The following is a 17,558-nucleotide window of genomic DNA, read 5'->3' on the forward strand; positions in this document are numbered from 1 at the left end:
TTGAATTGGTGTAAGTTCTTGGGGCATCAGTTGTTTTACTCAACTTTTCTTTTTTTCCTTCTATTTTTTACAAATCCTGGCTAGTTTTTAGTCCTGACTGCAATTACTTATGGCCCTTACGTCATGGAGGTCTCAATTTTTGAATAAGGGTAACAAAAATACCTCTTGAAAAGAACCCCCCAAAAGGCAGACACACCTCTTGTCTGTCTTCCAAACACACCTTTAATCCCATTTACACAGAATATTGCAGCACCACCTTTGTGCATTTCCAGGTGTCTGTTCTTATGGTGTATGGAACCACACCTGCTCTGCTTCAGTTTAGATCATGGAGAGGCTAAAGATGATGTCAGACTTCAGAGCTTGATGTCTGACCAGGTTAAGCAAGGGAAGAGATGTGCAGCTCCTGTCCATATGTCCCAGTACTCCAAATTTCCATCCTACTTTCCACCTGACTAATATGCAGTGGAGTTCAGATAAGCTTTGGATTTTATCTCAAAACATATTATAATATGATAAACCCATGGATTCCTTTTGCCAAATGTGACTGGTAGTATTCTGAACCTAACAGGTACTATCTATCAAGGATTGCTTCATCCAGTGATAACTTTGTCTATTTCTAGCACCTTATTTTCCATTTATTAAGTAGAGACTGGAAAGATGTTTGAAACTGATAGGGAGCAGTTTCATCATCTGTCTGAGATTGCAGGCAGGAATTCCCCAAGCACTGTGCAACTTCCTGCACATCCATCAAGTGCTGTTCGTTATAATTATCCAGTTAGAGTGAGGTACAGGCTCTGATGAGAAGTGTTATCATGGAGAAAGCCTTACACTCCAATGTTTTTATCAGATTCAGCTGGTATTTTACAAAGCATCTGGCTGCAACAATTTTCTCCTGGAGTGGCTTTGAAAGATGTGACTCCTTAAGTGCATCCTGGCTTTATATATTGTTAAGGTTTTATACCATGGCCTGATTAACCTGGTGGGGTAATCTACAGTAGCTGAGCAAACTGATGGAGTAATTTCTTCCATCAACTACAGTGATACAAGCTAGTGCAGATTCTGCAGACTGCTTTGAGTAAATGTGCTTCTCTTCTGGGCAAATTGCAAATTGATTTAAGGGCTGGGTGACTGAGATAATCAGCTAAGGTGTGGCATTGATAAGGACATTTGGTTACATTTAGATCTTTCCAAGAAGTAAGGTTTTGATTTTTGATCCTCCTCAGCATTTGGAATAAAAGTAAAATTTTGAAGTTAGGTATGTTTTCCCAACATGGACAGATACATTTCCTATTGATTTCCAAAGATATGTGCCTGAATAATAATACCTATTTCAGTCTTGAGGGCGATTAGAAATCCAATGAGCTTATTTAACTGAAGATATTTTGGGATGACTGAAAAGAAGTCATGCTGATTATGTTTGATTTTTTTCTTTTTTTGCAGGGGAATGTGACCTTTTCTTGCTCAGAACCACAAATTGTTCCTATCACCTTTGTGAGTGCCAGCCGAAGCTACTTGCTGCTGCCCGGCACTGCTCAAATTGACGGGTTGTCAGTCAGCTTCCAGTTCCGAACGTGGAATAAAGATGGCTTGCTTCTGTTCACCGAGCTGTCTGAAAACTCAGGACATCTCTTGGTTTACCTTCATGGTGGGAGATTGATGCTGCTTATTCAAAAGGAGACTGAGAACCCGGTGGAAATCTCTGAAGGTGTTTATTTTTTGTTTACTTCCACTTGTCTGCTTCTAAAACACAAAGGTTCAGCTCCCTGGGATGAAAGGATCAAGCAATAAGGAAACACACAATCTTTCTTTCTCTTTTAAATTTTCTTTTGCTTTCCAGTGGTAAAGCTGCTCTGTACAGCTTGATCTAAGCTTGGAAAATTGGCATCCTGAAATCTCCAGACTCAATCTCACTGACAGTTAGCTGAGCCTCTATGTTCTTAAGCAGTCACACTCAATTTTCTTCAGTCAGGTCGCATGAAGCCCTTCCTGTTCCCGTCTTCAGACTGTGCTGAAATCGACTGGGAGCCAGCTCAGCCATAGCATCTTTCCCCAGCAGAAGTTAAGGGAGGCTCAGAGCTGATTTTCTTTCTCTGACTGTAGCTTTGGACTCCCCCTTTATGCTACACTCAGAAGAGTGGCTGACCATGGGCTTCCTCTCCTTACACTCCCTATTAGGCTTTCTTAGCCACTTGACTAGTTGCTTTGTGTAGTGAATCTGGTGGGATGCAAGAGAGTAAGATAGGGCTGCCTCTCTGATTTAAAATTTGGGGGAATAATAATAATAATAATATGATGATGATGATGATGGTGATAACAACAATAATAATATATTTTCTAAAAGAGCAGATGTTTAAAAACATGTAATATTAAAATATTCCCTGTATAGACTAAAAGAGGGCAGATGTATCTATTAAAAGAAGCAGAGATACAAAACTGACAGTTGTCAAAGCAGAACTGTTCTGTATGCATGTTTCATTCCCCTTTATGATCGAAAATGAGGCAGCCCTGCATCTATCCTTACTCATGTAGATTGCTACAGCCATAGCTCACTGCAATTGAACACTAAAAACTGGGATTCCAGCCTTTATTGCAGTCCTAATGAAATTGTTGACAAAGCTGAGACAATGTCAATATTTGGTTGGATGCGTTTGTTTTTATGTAGTTCTGAAATAATGAACCTGAGTCCAGGCTATCCAAACATGCTAAACTGCCTTCTTGTACATGGGAAATGTGCAGAAGGTGCTTGTGCCATGTCCTGCAGATGTCAGGTACTCACAATAAACTCATGCTTGCTCAAGAATGGACCTGTTTTTCCCCCCAAAGGGATCTATTTCCTCTTGTAATTGTTTCAAACCTCAACAACATATTCCACTTCAAACTGCATTTCTAGCTGAAAATCCATTTTTTGCTGGAAAACCAGCCTCTAATTCTATGGTAATTGTGCATGTGTTAACGTCCATTACTGAGCAAATTTCATTTTGAAATTCATGTTGAAATGGCTTTACACGCACCTAACACCCACTTTTTAAATTTTTTTTAACTGTTCTCACACCTATTTGTGTTCCTAAGTGCTTGTTTGTTTTCTCTGAAAGCAACATTAACAAAAATATTCTGTTAGGGTGGGGAGTAAATACTAGTTGCCTGTGCCTGATCTCAGTCACTTCAGCCTGAGGGTAGCATATTTTGAGCTGTAATTAGGTTGCTTTTGACCTGCACCTCTGTGTGGGGGTTCAGAAGCTTGCCCACTGATTCTCATGGCTGTCAGAGTAGAGGATGTGGAGTTTCTTTGTAGCTCTGTGTATTTCAAGAGCACACAATGCCGCACTGATTTTCAGAATAAGGAATCAAGACAGGTGGTTTCCCAGTTCACATGAGTGTCTAGAAGAGAAGGAGACTGCCCAGTATATCCCTCAAACTTTAGAGGTTCCTGGTCAGAGCAACAATCCCATTTCTCAGAACATCCGTGTAGAAATCCAACTTCTGTACATCCATTAATAGTACCATGTGCTGCATTGGTGGTGGAGGGTTTTAAGAAACCCAAATCCTACTGATGCCTGTTGGAGTCAGTCAGCTTTCAGGTTGGAGCCTGAGAACAGGCTATGAATGTCTCACTGAATCTAGTCCTCTGCAACCTCACAATGTGTTTAGTACCAGAAGCTCAGCAGAGATCTCTGCACACTCTTGGACTTGTAAGCATTTACCAACAGACTGAAGATTGACATAAACACTCCCTAAATGGTTACAGTGTGATACCAGAAAGGTGAAGGATTGGGCTAGCTTGATGAGTGCCTGCAGTGGTAAAAGATTAGATTAAAATGTGAGATGACCTACTTAAATACTCTCAAAACTTCCCTTTTCCTGGGCCCTTTCTTCTATGCCAGCTTGTTTCCAGAGGTAATGAGTTCTTTTCAGTTATAGTTCTCACCTTTTGTAGCTCAGCTGCATATTTGCGTCACAAGTTGGAAGCAAGAGGAGATTTAAAGAAAACAGTTCTCTCCTGCACATCTTTTGTTCACTTTGTCCATGTTTTTTGCCAGGCACTAATCTCCACGATGGGCTTTGGCATTCTGTTAACATCAATGCCAGAAGGCATCGCATTACCCTGACGCTGGATAGCGACGCTGCCACCGCCAGCCATGCAACCACCGTCTCCAGGATCTACTCTGGGAACAGCTACTATTTTGGAGGTAGGTTGTTGCAGGGAAGTTTTCATGATGCAGATCCTCAGGTGCTCACCGCAGAGCTCTCCCTAGGTGCACTGTTTGCAGCTAAGAGCAAAGGTAAGGAGCGATGAAATCGCAGTGCGTTCAGCACCATGGACAGGTTGAAGGGTGTTGGTCAAGCCTGGCAGAAGGAGAGCAAGCAGAACTGAGAGCAGAGCTGTAAAAGTGGGCTCTGGTAGTGGTAGTCAGTGGGTAACTACATCTATCTGAAAATATATGCAAAATACACAAAGCTAAAGCTATATTAACCATGAGTGGTTTTGGTTTTTTGTTGTTTTTTTTTTTTTCCTGGGTTAAAGGCCTTAGAATTATTGTTATCAGCATTCCTGTAGATACCACTGTTCTGATCAGGCTCAATGACTATTTGGAGCTTAGGTGATATACAGCTGAAATTTTCAAAAGTATTTATGTACAAAGTTCTTGTGGAAAATGAAAATGGGTTTAGCTCAATCTAGAAAATGGAAAAAAAGTCTTGGAAAATACTATCTTCTGGGTTTTTTTGGAGCAGAGTGCAAAGATTAATGTCATTAACTGTCTTTTAATTTAATATATTTCTGTGTAGTGCTTACTGTAGTATGGTTCTGATCTTGATGAACCCTGTGGATGCAGCCCTAAGTGAGGATGTATAGGAGATTTGGATCTCAGAGCTGTCTAAATACTGGGGAGGCTCAGATACAAATGGCTTTCTTGCTGCCCACAAGATTTCATCTGCACATTGCTTCAGCAGCAGAAATTAACCCATAATGATTTTACATTCTGTTCAACTCTTTTAACAACTCATGTTTTAGTTGCTGTGGAGTTTAAAGAGATGAAAAAAAATCACATTTTGATTTTGCTCAACACAAGTATGTTTCACAAGGTGGAAACCTCATATTGCCATACTTTCAGTGCCTGGCTTCTCTCTTCTTTTTTTTCTTTTTTCCCCTAACTAGAGGATTTATAACACAGGAAGTTGCATAGCAAAAAGAATAAAAACATTTGGAATAATAAGCCTCTGAGTTCTTGCATCAGGAAATCCCAGCAGAAATAGTTGAACATTCCAATATTCTTCTTTGCCTCTTCTCTTTTTCCCACAGGGTGCCCTGACAATTTCACCGATTCCCAGTGTTTAAATCCCATTACTGCTTTTCAAGGCTGTATGAGGCTCATCTTTATTGATAACCAGCCCAAGGACCTCATTTTAGTTCAGCAAGGCTCCCTGGGGAATTTTAGTGATTTACACATTGATCTGTGTGGCATCAAAGACAGGTAATTATTATTTCCTCTTTCTTGTATTTGTTCTTTTTCATCCTAGTGGTTTATAAATACAGGTTGCATTAAGTGAAAATTCTGATCTGCCAACATTACAGATATTAGGCATAATAGAGCTACTAATAGAAAATACTGCAACAAAGATAGGAGGACTGGAGGGGAAATGGTTTCAATTACATGAGGCTCTCTTCACATTGACTTGTAGGAAATAGAGTATGCAAATTCAATCAAACTATAGATTGGTGAAAGGATTAAATTTTATGCATAAACAACATTTGATTGCTTTGAAGTTCTAGAGGAAATGAAAGAGAAGGAAAAATTAGTTGATTCATCAGAACATGTCATACCCTTAATATATAAGCTGGTTCTGCTTAAATAAATCATCTACAATTTTTCTTGTTAGCCGTTACAGCACGTTCATGATGAGGATATGGTACATCTCGTGTGCAATACTGCCCATTCAGTGGGACAATATAATGATGGAATGTCTGCATCTGGCAGAGAAACATTTCAGTTTAAATAGTGATCCACATCCTTCCTGAGATGAAACCTGACAGGAACCCCAGATTTTCCCATAAACAGCAGAGAGGAAATAAGAAGCCAATTTTTTTTTTAAGTATTTTGATAATCTCTTTTTCTTCTTATGGATTTTTAGTATCTAAATATATCTCATTTAGGCAAATGTGTAGTTTGAAGTTAGGATGTGGAATAGGAAGTTCTTCAGGGGTTTGTTTTGTTTTGTTTTGTTTCTGTTTTTATTTTTTTTGTTTGTTTGTTTTTAATCTACCTAAGTTCTAAAAAGTAGAAATGAAACTGCTGGAAATATCATATACTTCAAATAGTTAGGGAAGTAATAAGAATATTTTGGAAATGCTTAGTATGGTAAGCATTTAATGTTTTTTTTTTCAGACATGTTACTTAGATGAAGTTGATGGCTGATTTCCATTATTCCTTCCTGTAGGAGGGATCAGTCTGCTGGAGCTGCAGTCTTTTGATAAGTGGGCAAAATGTTTGTGATGCAAGACCTTTGTGCTCATCTTTTTATGTTCATTTTTGTTCATTTATATGGAGAAATTACTGACTTGGCTGATGAAATCTCTTTCCACATTTAATGATGGCTGAATTCAGGGGAATGTGAATTTCATACTTGGTGTGCCTGAAATGGTGGATGGAATTCTGCCACTCCAAGATAGAATGGAAAAAGATGCAGCTAATTTTACAAAAGGAAGCAACATGTCATCTTTCCTAGGAACTGGGAGAGAGAATTCTGCTGTTTTCTTGGAAAAACAGATTATTTAAGATCAAGTGAACCATTTAAAAGCACTTTGTGTGACTGTATGTTGAAACAAAAGAGAGCTCTTCTGGTATGATGCAAAGGTGCTGTGGGACATCTCCAGTGCCTTCCTTGTCACCAAGTCAAGGCTAAGCAAAACTTGCTGGTACTACTGAAAATATCTTCTTTATCTTTAGTGTCCCAAGGATGACAAGCATTAGTCTGTGATCATACCATAAAATTATTTAGGGCAAAGATCCAAACATAGTAAGAGTGGGATTGTTTTACATAATGCCACCTTTCTTGTTAAATACATCAATCACACAGACAAAAAAAAGTAATGTGTGATGTAATGAAGGACCAGAGAGTGCTGACTGACAGAGGCTGGACGAGCTAGAGGGTGCCCAGGAAATCCAATGGCATCCTGGCCCTGTGCTCTTCAACATCTTCATCAATGATTTGGGTGTAGGACTGGAAGGGATTCTGAGCAAGTTCGCACACGATACAAAGCTGGGAGGAGCTGCTGACCCCCTCAAAGGCAGAGAGGCCCTGCAGAGAGCCTTGGCCAGGGAGAGGGCTGGGCAATCACCAATGTATGAAGTTCAACAAGGGGAAATGCTGGATTCTGCACCTGGGATGGGGCAAGCCTGGATGTATGGACAGACTGGGGAATGAGATGCTGCAGACCAGTGTCACAGAAAGGGAGTCCTGGGGGGATCCTGGTTGATGGTAAATTAAACATGAATCAGCAGTGCCCTGGCAGCCAGGAGGGACAACCTTGCCCTGGGGCCATCAGGAAGAGCTGGGCAAGGGGGAGGGAATTGTCCTTCTCTGCTCTGCACTGGGGTGGCATCATCTGCAGTCCTGGGGACACCTTTGGGCACTGCAATGTGAGAAAGATATTAAATTGTTAGAGAGCATCCAAAGGGGGCAACGAGGATGGTGAAGGGCCTTGAAGGGAAGCTGTGTGAGGAGCAGCTGAGGGCACTTGGTCTGTTCAGCATGGAGAAAAAGGGACTGCAGGGAGACCTCACTCAGTTACAGCTTCTAGTGAGGGGAGCAGGAGGGGCCAGCGCTGATCTCTTCTCTGTGGTGGTGACCTGTGACAGGACCTGAGGGGATAGCCTGCAGTTACATCAGAGGAGGTTTAGGTTGGAAGTTAGAAAAAGTTCTTCACCCAGAGCGTTTTTGGACACTGAAACAGGATCCCCAGGGAAGTGGTCACAGCACCAAGACTGACAGAGCTCAGATTGACTGAATTCTTTAACCAGAAGAGATTGCTGGGAGGTAGCATAATGGTCTTAGGTACTCAAAGGCTGCTGCAGCACTGAAGGGAATAATCATCCTTTCTGCCCAGGATGTACAGGAGAGCTGCCATGGCACAGACTGCCTGAGGTGACTGCCAAGTCTCTGTCACTGGGAGGCTTTAGGAAAAGTTAGATGAGTCTGTGAGAAATGATGAACGTGGGTGTGGGTGATCCTGCCCTGGGGTGTGAGCATGGACTGAGTGATCTTCCAGATTCCTTCCAGCTCTGTTGCATTCACTCAGGCTTTTCCTGCAGCTGGAACAGCTGTGCCCTGTTCTTGCTCTGGGAATTCTGAAATGTCAACAATAACAGTGCATGAATGAAAAAAAAAAAAAAGAAAAAAAACCAACAAAAAACACAACCCACCAAAAACATGGGAAAAATCTTTCAGAAATTCAGCTCTCGAACTCCCAGACCTGTGAAAAAGCTCATTTTAGTAGATTTATCTCTTAGTCAATCTAAGCCAGTACTGCAGCTGTGAGTAGGAACTGTGTAGCCCAAAGTTATAGTTTTGGGTTTTTTTAATCACCTGATATATATAGATAGGTATAGATATATATGAAATGGGAGAGAAGGAGCAGCAGATCCTATTCATATGTCCTGATTTGTTCTTTTTGCTTCTAAAAACACATTATTCAATTTTACAACTCAGAAGAAAGCTATGTGATTGCAGAATTTATTGCTCTGGGTTTTTTTGGGATATCTTCTTTGCAAATTTCATGATGTCTATAATAGTGGTTAAACTCCATTATGGTTAGTGGTATTATTTTCTTTGATGAAAAATGACCTGAACCCCTTCTACTTATCCCTCTGTTTTCTTGAGGTCCTCTGACTTCTTGAGGTGCCTGTCTCTTTCAGATGTGGGGTAAATGAGGGTGAGAAGTTTAGAGAAGCAGGGACTGAGACATTGGACAACTACAGAAGCATCTTCCCACTAGTAAATCGAGATAACAGTTCTGTATGGATCCCTTCAGAACCCTCTATTTTAGTTGCTAAAAGATGAAATGCAAATCCAGTTGGATGGATTCACTGACCTCCTCTTTGGCCTGAGCAGCTCTTTGCAGGAAGTGTGTCCTCTCTGGGCCACTCAGAGGAGGTGCTGTGTGCAGCTCTGACTGCACAGTCTGTAAGTCTGTCATTCAGCCCTCGTGGCTGTTTCTAAAACTGACACTTTGTTCTTTGCTGTGCTACAAACTCTTCTCTGCAAGGAGAGATGAAATAGGCTTGGACTCTTCTGCCTGGAGAAGAGAGAGCTGGGCAGGGTTGTGTGATGAGGAGCAGCAGGAAGGAGGTGAATAATAAACAAGAATGTGCAGTTTCTCACAAGTTCAAATCTTACACAACATCAAATTGGATGTTGTTAGATGCTGTAGGGGTCAAATGTAAAGAGAAAAGGTAGCGTTCATGAATTCATAAGCCACAGATGGCTGGAAGCTGGCAAAGTGTTCAGTGGGATGCTTTTGAACTTATTTCATCAGCATTTTTGCTGTGGCACTGTCAGAGTAAGGAAATTGAAGGAGAGGCACTGTTGATCTGAAGCAAGTCTGGAGGGAGGTGATAAACTTAGGACTAGGAAGTCCAAGTCCCTCACTGTTTCTAAAACATTGTTTTCATTGTATGCAGCTCTCTGCCCCTCTGTTGTTCAAAACCAAAAAATATAGCATCATAGCTATGCTAATCTCAAAATACATTTCAATCTCAGTGTGCATTTTGCTAAGTACTAATACATTCTGCACTGTGTTTTCTCTTCCTTTGTGTCAGTGGAAATAGTGGGCGTGTGGGTCTGTCTGTGTGTGGGCCAACAATGGAAGGCATAGCCTGGGGAAAATTTAGTCAGCCTCTCATTTAAAACTAAATGAAATGGGTAGGAAAACAAATATGCAGATGCTGAGAATTTGGCCACAGAGTTGAGAAGCTCTGGGATTTCCCATTCAGCAATTGGTTCGAATGCCAGATTTTGTGACTAGAAATACTAGCTCCAGTCCTGAAGCTGAGTTGGTTGTTTGCTGTGGTTGGCATCCTGTTCAGAGAATAGATGCAGGAATGTGGGCTCAAGAGATATTGCAGCTCAGGAGTTACCATGGTTATTAGGAAAATGTGCCAGAAAATCATTAAACCTCAGTCCAGAAATGCAGTGGATTCCCAGTCCTTCATCATACAGCACAGATGCTCCCTTTGGGCTGAGCAAGGCTGGCTGCTCTTACCACAGATGGACCCCTTGGAATACAGCAGCAAGGACTGCAGTGTTGCCTGGAGCCTGAAGGCATGCCTTGATTAATCTCATGCACTTCTGGAATGCAGTGGGACAGACTGCTCTGCAGTGTTAGTCTCAGAGGAGCAAATTCCATTTGCAGGAGTCCTTTCACTGTGTGTACACAAACAGGTGAGAGCTGGTGTGGTTTCCCCTGCCACCTGCTGCAAAGGCTATAAGGAAAAGTGCTTAGGAAGCATTGGGCATCGCTGTGGAGGTAACTTGTGCTGAAGTGCTGTTGTGAGTAGAAAAGTGGTCTCTTTTTCCTTTGAATTGGCACCTCATATGGAAATAGTCTCTTTTGCCCCTCAAGGTGGTGCTGGACAAATGTTTGCATTCACCAGACTTTTGAAGTAAATCCTCTTAGAACACACCCATAATGATGACATTGATTCCATTCACGTTTTTAACTCCTCATCCCCCATCACAAAGGTTGAGGTATTTTTGTTGCCCGGTGACAGAGAAAGCTCTCTTAAGAAGTCTGAAATTTCATGATTCTGTCAATCCTGACAGAACTGAAATCCCTTGAAGTGATGGAATTTTTGGTGACAGTTTCCCTGGACAGAGGTGAGGCTGAAGCAGATGGAGAAGCACGGTGTTGTATGCCCATTATTTTATTGTCATAAATTCTATACATGATTTGCACTTGAATACATTAGACTGGGATGTCTTCGGATTAGGAAAGCCTGTTATGTGTTAAGCCTGTTATTATCCATAAAGGAACTATGAGTGTAGCCAGATCCTGCTTTTCTTTAGGCTCAGGTTCACAAGTTTGCATAGATAATGGCCGTGTTGCTCTCCCTGCCTACAGCTGCTGAGGTACTTTAATCTGATTGCTGCAGCTCATGTTGATTTTGCGCTGATGAAGCTCTGCCTGGGTTGTCCTATTTTTGCTTGGCTGGCACCTTGCCCTTGCTGTAGCAATTACTAACAGTACTTGTCAAGGACAACACCAGGGACTTCAGTTCCCTTAAGTGACCTGGGGGAGAGGGGGAGGGAAAAAATATTTCTGTTGAAGTCACCTTAGCAGATGGACGGATGGCGCTTCTTGCAGGACATCCTGGGAATTCCAGTGATGTGCCACGAGGAGTACAGATATTGTCCTGACTTCAGATAATTCCTTCTGAATCCTGGCAGGGTCCCATCTCTGCAGCATCAGCGAGCAGACACAGGCACACTGATGTTACTGTCCTCATGAAACCAAGATTCATCCAATTCTCCCAGCAAATCCAAATGGAGAGAGGGGCATGTGGTATCCATAATAATCACTGTGATGAGATTGGTGTTTACACTTTTACTGCATCAGGGAGAAATATATGGAGTTGATTCATGAGTTGGCTTCCCTCAACTTCTTCAGTTGTGGAGCACAAATAGTGTGCTTAGTTTCTATTATTTTAACCATATCCATGTTTGATCTGTGAACATTCTTCATAGTATTTTCTAAATAAATTTGCTTAAACTGTTCTTTTTCCTCGCTAAATAGGCTGACCTTTTAAAATCTTCTTTATGCCTGTTTCCTTTGTAGATTCTATTATATTCTATTATCAATTTTTACTTCTAAGAAAGAATATTTTTTTAAAACTTTTTCTCCCTTTACTTATAGTGCTGAATTTAACATTGCTTCTTGTGTTGTACTGTCAAAATGGGCCTTTGGGAAATTAATTACTATTACAGGTGAAGGGTGTTAGGATAAATCCGATAAAAGCATAGTGGTTTTTTATAGCTCTTAACTCTCCTCTTAGATTTAATGTATACCTTGAAGCAGAAACCAAACTTCATATGATCCATTCACCCCCTAGCTTGGCCATGCAAGTGAAGAAAATACTCTGGATAATTATGGCCAATGAATTTTAATTTTTTTGTTAGAGTCCCAGGCTGGGTTTTAAAAATCAAGCATTTAGTAATGCCTTTAACCCCACATACATATCTGCAGTGCATTGCAGAAAGAATAATTAAGAAAATTCCAACCCCCAATTTGGCATCCATTCTTTTAATTCTCTAAAATTTTTCCTATTTTCAGTATTTAGTGCCTTCTCTGCAGAAATAACAATTATTTTATAGTGCATATTACTTTCTCTTTGCAGGAAATCCTCTTATGTCTTCCCTTCTTGCTTTTATAGCAATGAGTGGGATGTTTTTACATGACATTTCTTGAATTTGGATGGTGATCAAAGCTGGAATGAGCTAAAGACATAAGAGGGATGTTGTGTCCTTTTTCAAAACGTTTCTGATCCTGTATAAATCCCAAGTTTTGTTTACGAATTGCCCAACTATGTCTCCATCCTCAGCCAAAAGAAAGTGTTTGGAGTGCACACCTTCAGATGCTGGAATACCCAGGTCTAGATTTTTTCCCTTTAAATAATGCAGGAGAGACTGTCCTGGCTAGCTATAGGGATCTGATGGTCCAGATAAGTAATTCTTCTGATGTTTTGTCTCACCTTAAATAGATTACTTCAGTCCTGTGAATGAAAATTTTCCCCTTTTGTGTCTTTTGCCTGTTTTAGGATTCAGTGGACAAATAGATCAGGGCTCCTGAAACTTCATGTCTTCTTCTAATTTCTATATTAGTTAAGGAAAATGGGAAAAAGATTTCAAAAAGTTTCCCTTTCTTGTGCTTGGCAGTTTGTAAAACACTTTACTTTGTGCTTGTTCAGCAAAAATTAGGATATTGTGAGAAATGTGTCTTTCTTTTTCATCATACTACCCTTAGAGAAATTTTGCATTTTTTCTGCTTCCTCTGTACTAAACCCAGAGCAGAACACTGGAATGGGGTTTGGGGAATGGAAAATAGATGTGGAAATGGAATGGGGAAGGTGTCTTAAATCCAAGCTATATTACATGGTGGGAAACGAAAAAGGGAAAAATGTATCTTAATGCCTTGTAATGATCACTGTACAGTGAAGAAAATAGTATTAGAAATAGAGGAGGACATGCTGTTCTGGGAGAGTTGAACAGTCTCTTGGGTGGTTCCCTAAAGTATGCACCTACATCACAAATTAGACATGCTAACTAATGGAACTAAATTACTGGAATTCCCCCTTGTAGGTAGCATTTTGAAGTGTGATCTTGGAAATCCTCTCAATACTGCCCAGGTTTTAAGATGGAAGGACAGGATGCAGAAAAGCAGAGCAAGATTTAAAAAATTCAAACCCACAGGCATCTAAAGCCTGGGCGTTGGAATTAAAATCCCTGTAATTCTGAGGAGCATTCCCTCATCTCCTCATATCTATTCTAATGTTTAAAGCAGCTGAATAATACAGGTAATGGCAGAGCTTCTCTGCAATAGCTTAAGGGCTGATTGACAGTGAAGTGTAATAAAACCATGTGGCACAGTTTCTTGCTCTTGGACTGGGATATGATCTTCACACTGTCAGATGCTCTTGCTCTGTGATAGAGAACAGGAAAATATTTGTACAAAGCAAATTCCTGAAAAATACAGGCAGTTGCAGTGGAAAATGCTATCTCTGAGGAGGGGGCAGTTTTCTCTAGGCTTTGTGTTTCTTTAATGAGAATGAAAAGGAATGAACAGATTATTTGGATAATGCCATCAATTGTTTTTACTTGCCCTTCCTTAATTGTTTTCCCTGTCCTTGTTTCATACATGCAATGCCAGCTGCAGCAAATGACAATCCAGGCCCATGAAGTGTTCACTAGTCTCCATAAGTGCCGTGTTTCAGAGCAAAATAAAGACAGATGCTTCAGACTCGTCAGTATCATTCAGTAAATCCTGTTGAGGGTGGGTGAAAAAGTGGTTTGAGCAGGGTGAACACCTTTCTATAACTGCAGTGACTTCTACGTGTGGAAAGGTGCCGAAATTGGAGAAAGTTAGCTTTGTCCCCGTGAGTGTAGGGACTTCTCAATAGAGTGAGAGGGGATTTATCCTGAGTGAGACCCTGTGAAGAAAGAATGCAGTTTGAAATTAGGTAAAGGGCTAATTTATTAGCTTTTGAAATCCTGCTTGAGTGTGGAATTGGGTTTGGGAGGAACCTGAGTAGAGTTCTCACCCATTGCTGTTCCTTTAGAGTAAAAATCCATGGGATGTGCAATGCCATGGTAAATTAAAGGCCAGATATGGGGATGCAAGCAGAATATAATATCATATCTTTCTTTGTTTGTTTGATTTTTGCAGATGGCTTTTCTGCTTTTGCTTTGTAAAATGATGAATTCTAAATGGAACAGCTGTCTGTACAGGATGGTTTATTTGTTTCCCTTTTTTCTTTTTCAAATTTATTTATATAAAATCCTTTTTGCTGATGCTAAGCCAAACTGTCAGCACATTTACCTATATTAAAAATGTAGGTGTTCTAACAACAAAGCAATCAAACCTTAAAAAATGCCTTTTATCTAAAGCAAAGATAACAGGTTTTTCCTTCACTAGTGCCAGTCCCAACACAACCTCTTCCACAGTTCTGTGCTACTCACATGCCCGAGGGCTGTTGGCATCAGTGTTCAGATCTTTTAAATGCTGGTTTCACAGTGGTTTGCAGGTGCAGGGTCTGAGAACCAAGGTGACCAACAGTGCAAATACTAATGTATTTAAAAGTTCTTTCATCAAGTTTTGCAAATCTCACAATGAAGATAAACTTACCTTTGTTATAAACTATTGAGGAGTTTTTTTTGTTTTGTTTTCGTTGGTTTTTGTATCAATTCAGTAGGATAGACTAGCTGATAGCCATCATGGAAAAGAGGAATTGTCTGTTCACATTATTCTTGTTCTCTTTGTACTCCATTCGTTCTCATAACAATAAATTTAGGAGAGAAAACGTAGATGACTGAAAAAATAAAGAATGTCAGAAGACTTTTTAGTAAGTTGTTGGTCAGTTTTCTAAAGTTGAAAGAGGAAAGAGAATTTGCAATGTGTGGTGATGGGGAGGAAACGTCTGCTGATGAAAACCAGAGGTCTGAAGAGTGTTGATTCTTTTGCAGCCCATTGTAATACTGCTTTTACATACTTTTTCTTTCTTCCTCTGGTTCTGGTAGCTCTTTTTTCTTTCTTTAGTTAAGGACACCTAGCCCACTGTTTTACCACAAAAGAACATCCAGAGCAAAAAAAGAGTGGGATGTGCTTTTGCAATATTTTTTCTGATGCTCTCAGTTCTTCATTAGTTTTCCCCTTGGTAAAGCTCTGAAGTTGTTACACATTGTCTGTCTGGTTGCATTGCTAAATTTCTCTTTGAAATGAGTGTCTGATCTCCCCTTGAAGCCATTTCTTGTATCAAAAATAACCTTTGGCAAGGAGTTTCCCAGATTTACAGCTCGGCACAGCAGGGCTGAAATCCATGTCGTTGCAATTGGCCTCAATCTATTGAGTTTAGTGGAAAGACACCATTTTACTAAAGCAAAATATAGTCTGTTACAGCAACACCATGAGTTTCATCAGACATATATGGCCACTGTATGAAATTATCTCTCTAATGTTAAATTTTGTTAATTATGAATGAAATAGCTGCTGGCTGTAAATAGGAAAACATGCTGAAATAAAATGAATTTGATACAATATTTAAGACAATGTTTTATTGATAGATAGTCTTCCAAAATTTCATGTGGTTTTTGTGTTACAGCATTACTGAGTTGTAGGGACTCAGTGCTCTAAAAACTATGTACAATCTACTCAGTCTAAAAATGATGTATATATACAGTCTTGATATTTAGGGCGTACGTTCCTTTTTTCTTTCTCTCTGTGATGGTTCCCTTTCCTTCCTCTTTACTTGGGAGGAATTGAGGGTAATGCTGAATGAGATGTGCTGACTATAACAAAATCTCAGAGGTGCTTATTGAAAGTACACTGGGTTTATTTCCAGTCAAGTGTAACATCAAATGTATAGAGCTCCTTCAGCCTTCCCACTCATGTAATTTTGCCATTGTTATTTCTTCATCATTCCCATCAAAGGCCTGAATTTCTCCCCCCTAATGTCTGTGCAGTTTGTCCTTTGATTTCAAAGGAAGCACACCTACGGTTTTGGAGGTGAATGTTTCATCCAAGGACAGGGAAGGCTTTTGTGCAGGCTCTGCACATCGCTCACTTAGGTGGCTAAGGTGTGCAGTTTCCAGCTTGGCTCAAGGAGGGAAAAATTTATTCAGTTTATTCAGTTTTTTTTTTAAATAATAATTTTTCACTGTGATATATATTATATGAATAAATGGGGAAGATCAGAGTCCCTGGTCTGTCACAAGCTTTCTTAGGCAAACCCATAAATTTTCAAGTGTCTCATTTACATTGCTTGCAAAAATTGAGTTGAGCTGTTTGTTTGTTTCAATTGCAAATAGGTCAGGGGCTGCCTGATGCAAATTTTTGTCTATGAAATGTTCTGTGATACCACTGCATTTTTTGCTGAAAGTGTTTGTTTCTACTAGAATGCAAACATTAATTTATATTTTAAATTACATATGTTTAAATCTTTCAACATGAAGATATAGGACAGTTCACAAATACAACAATCTGTGACTTATCCATGCCTTGATTAATTTTAATTGTAGCTATTTCTTAATTTTGAGTTCTCTCACAATTAGGAAAAATTTTGCTTCTAATGAAGACGCAACCACTCAGCTAAAATGGGATTATGGTAATTATTAGAGTTGCAAAGAAATTTGTCTCATAAGCTCTTAGAAGGGTTAGTTATCTGACCAAAAACGAGATCAATGCAGTTGGTGTTAATTAAAGCAAATAGACTAAGGAATAAAAAAAGATTTAATTCTGAATATATGAATATCATTAAAAGCTGACATGGTTAGTTTGACTTGCATTTTGTGCATTGTTGAGAGAAGAAAAAGTGTTTGCATTTGTAAGACAAGTAGAAATAAGAAGTGACCTTCAACTTTGTAAAGTCTTTAAAAGGAAACTGTTTCAAGGGAATAAATGTGGCTAAGCCTCTAATACAGGCCTTTGGCAAACCAGAAATGGTTAGTAATTAGCTCTACTGCATTGGGTTAATTAATGAAAGGTAGTTTAAAGTAGGCAAAAAGCATATTTGTCCATTACACTGATGAGGTAAGTTATGCTAATAACACAGCACTATTCTTTTTATCTCTCCAAAGAGCTCTATTAACATCATATGTTCCTTCTCACCAGCCTCCCTGTGATGTGAATAGAGCTGCTGCTGTACAGGTGATACAAAGGAATGTTTATCACTAAGCAGCAAGTGCAATTAAAGGCAGTGTGCTGAGGGCAAGGGCAGGCACCACCTGTGTGCAAATGTGAGTAAATGTGCAGCCACAGGTGAAATTCACAGGTACCACCACAGAGCTGTTGTACC

At 39.9% G+C, this 17,558-nt stretch overlaps 1 protein-coding gene across 1 annotated transcript in view; it reads left to right on the forward strand.

Annotated features, from left to right (window-relative positions):
* CNTNAP5 (contactin associated protein family member 5) overlaps window positions 1–17,558 on the forward strand; it is a gene marked incomplete at its 5' end in the record, with an annotated part of 260,854 nt that overhangs the window by 142,705 nt on the left and 100,591 nt on the right. Inside the window, 3 exons of the mRNA XM_084209565.1 lie at window positions 1,441–1,705; window positions 4,038–4,187; window positions 5,300–5,471. Coding sequence (XP_084065691.1) covers window positions 1,441–1,705; window positions 4,038–4,187; window positions 5,300–5,471 — 587 coding nt within the window. The remainder of the gene's footprint in view (window positions 1–1,440; window positions 1,706–4,037; window positions 4,188–5,299; window positions 5,472–17,558) is intronic.

The sequence above is a fragment of the Fringilla coelebs genome, assembly GCF_963513975.1.
Source record: "Fringilla coelebs genome assembly, chromosome: 7".
Taxonomy (NCBI): Eukaryota; Metazoa; Chordata; class Aves; order Passeriformes; family Fringillidae; genus Fringilla; species Fringilla coelebs.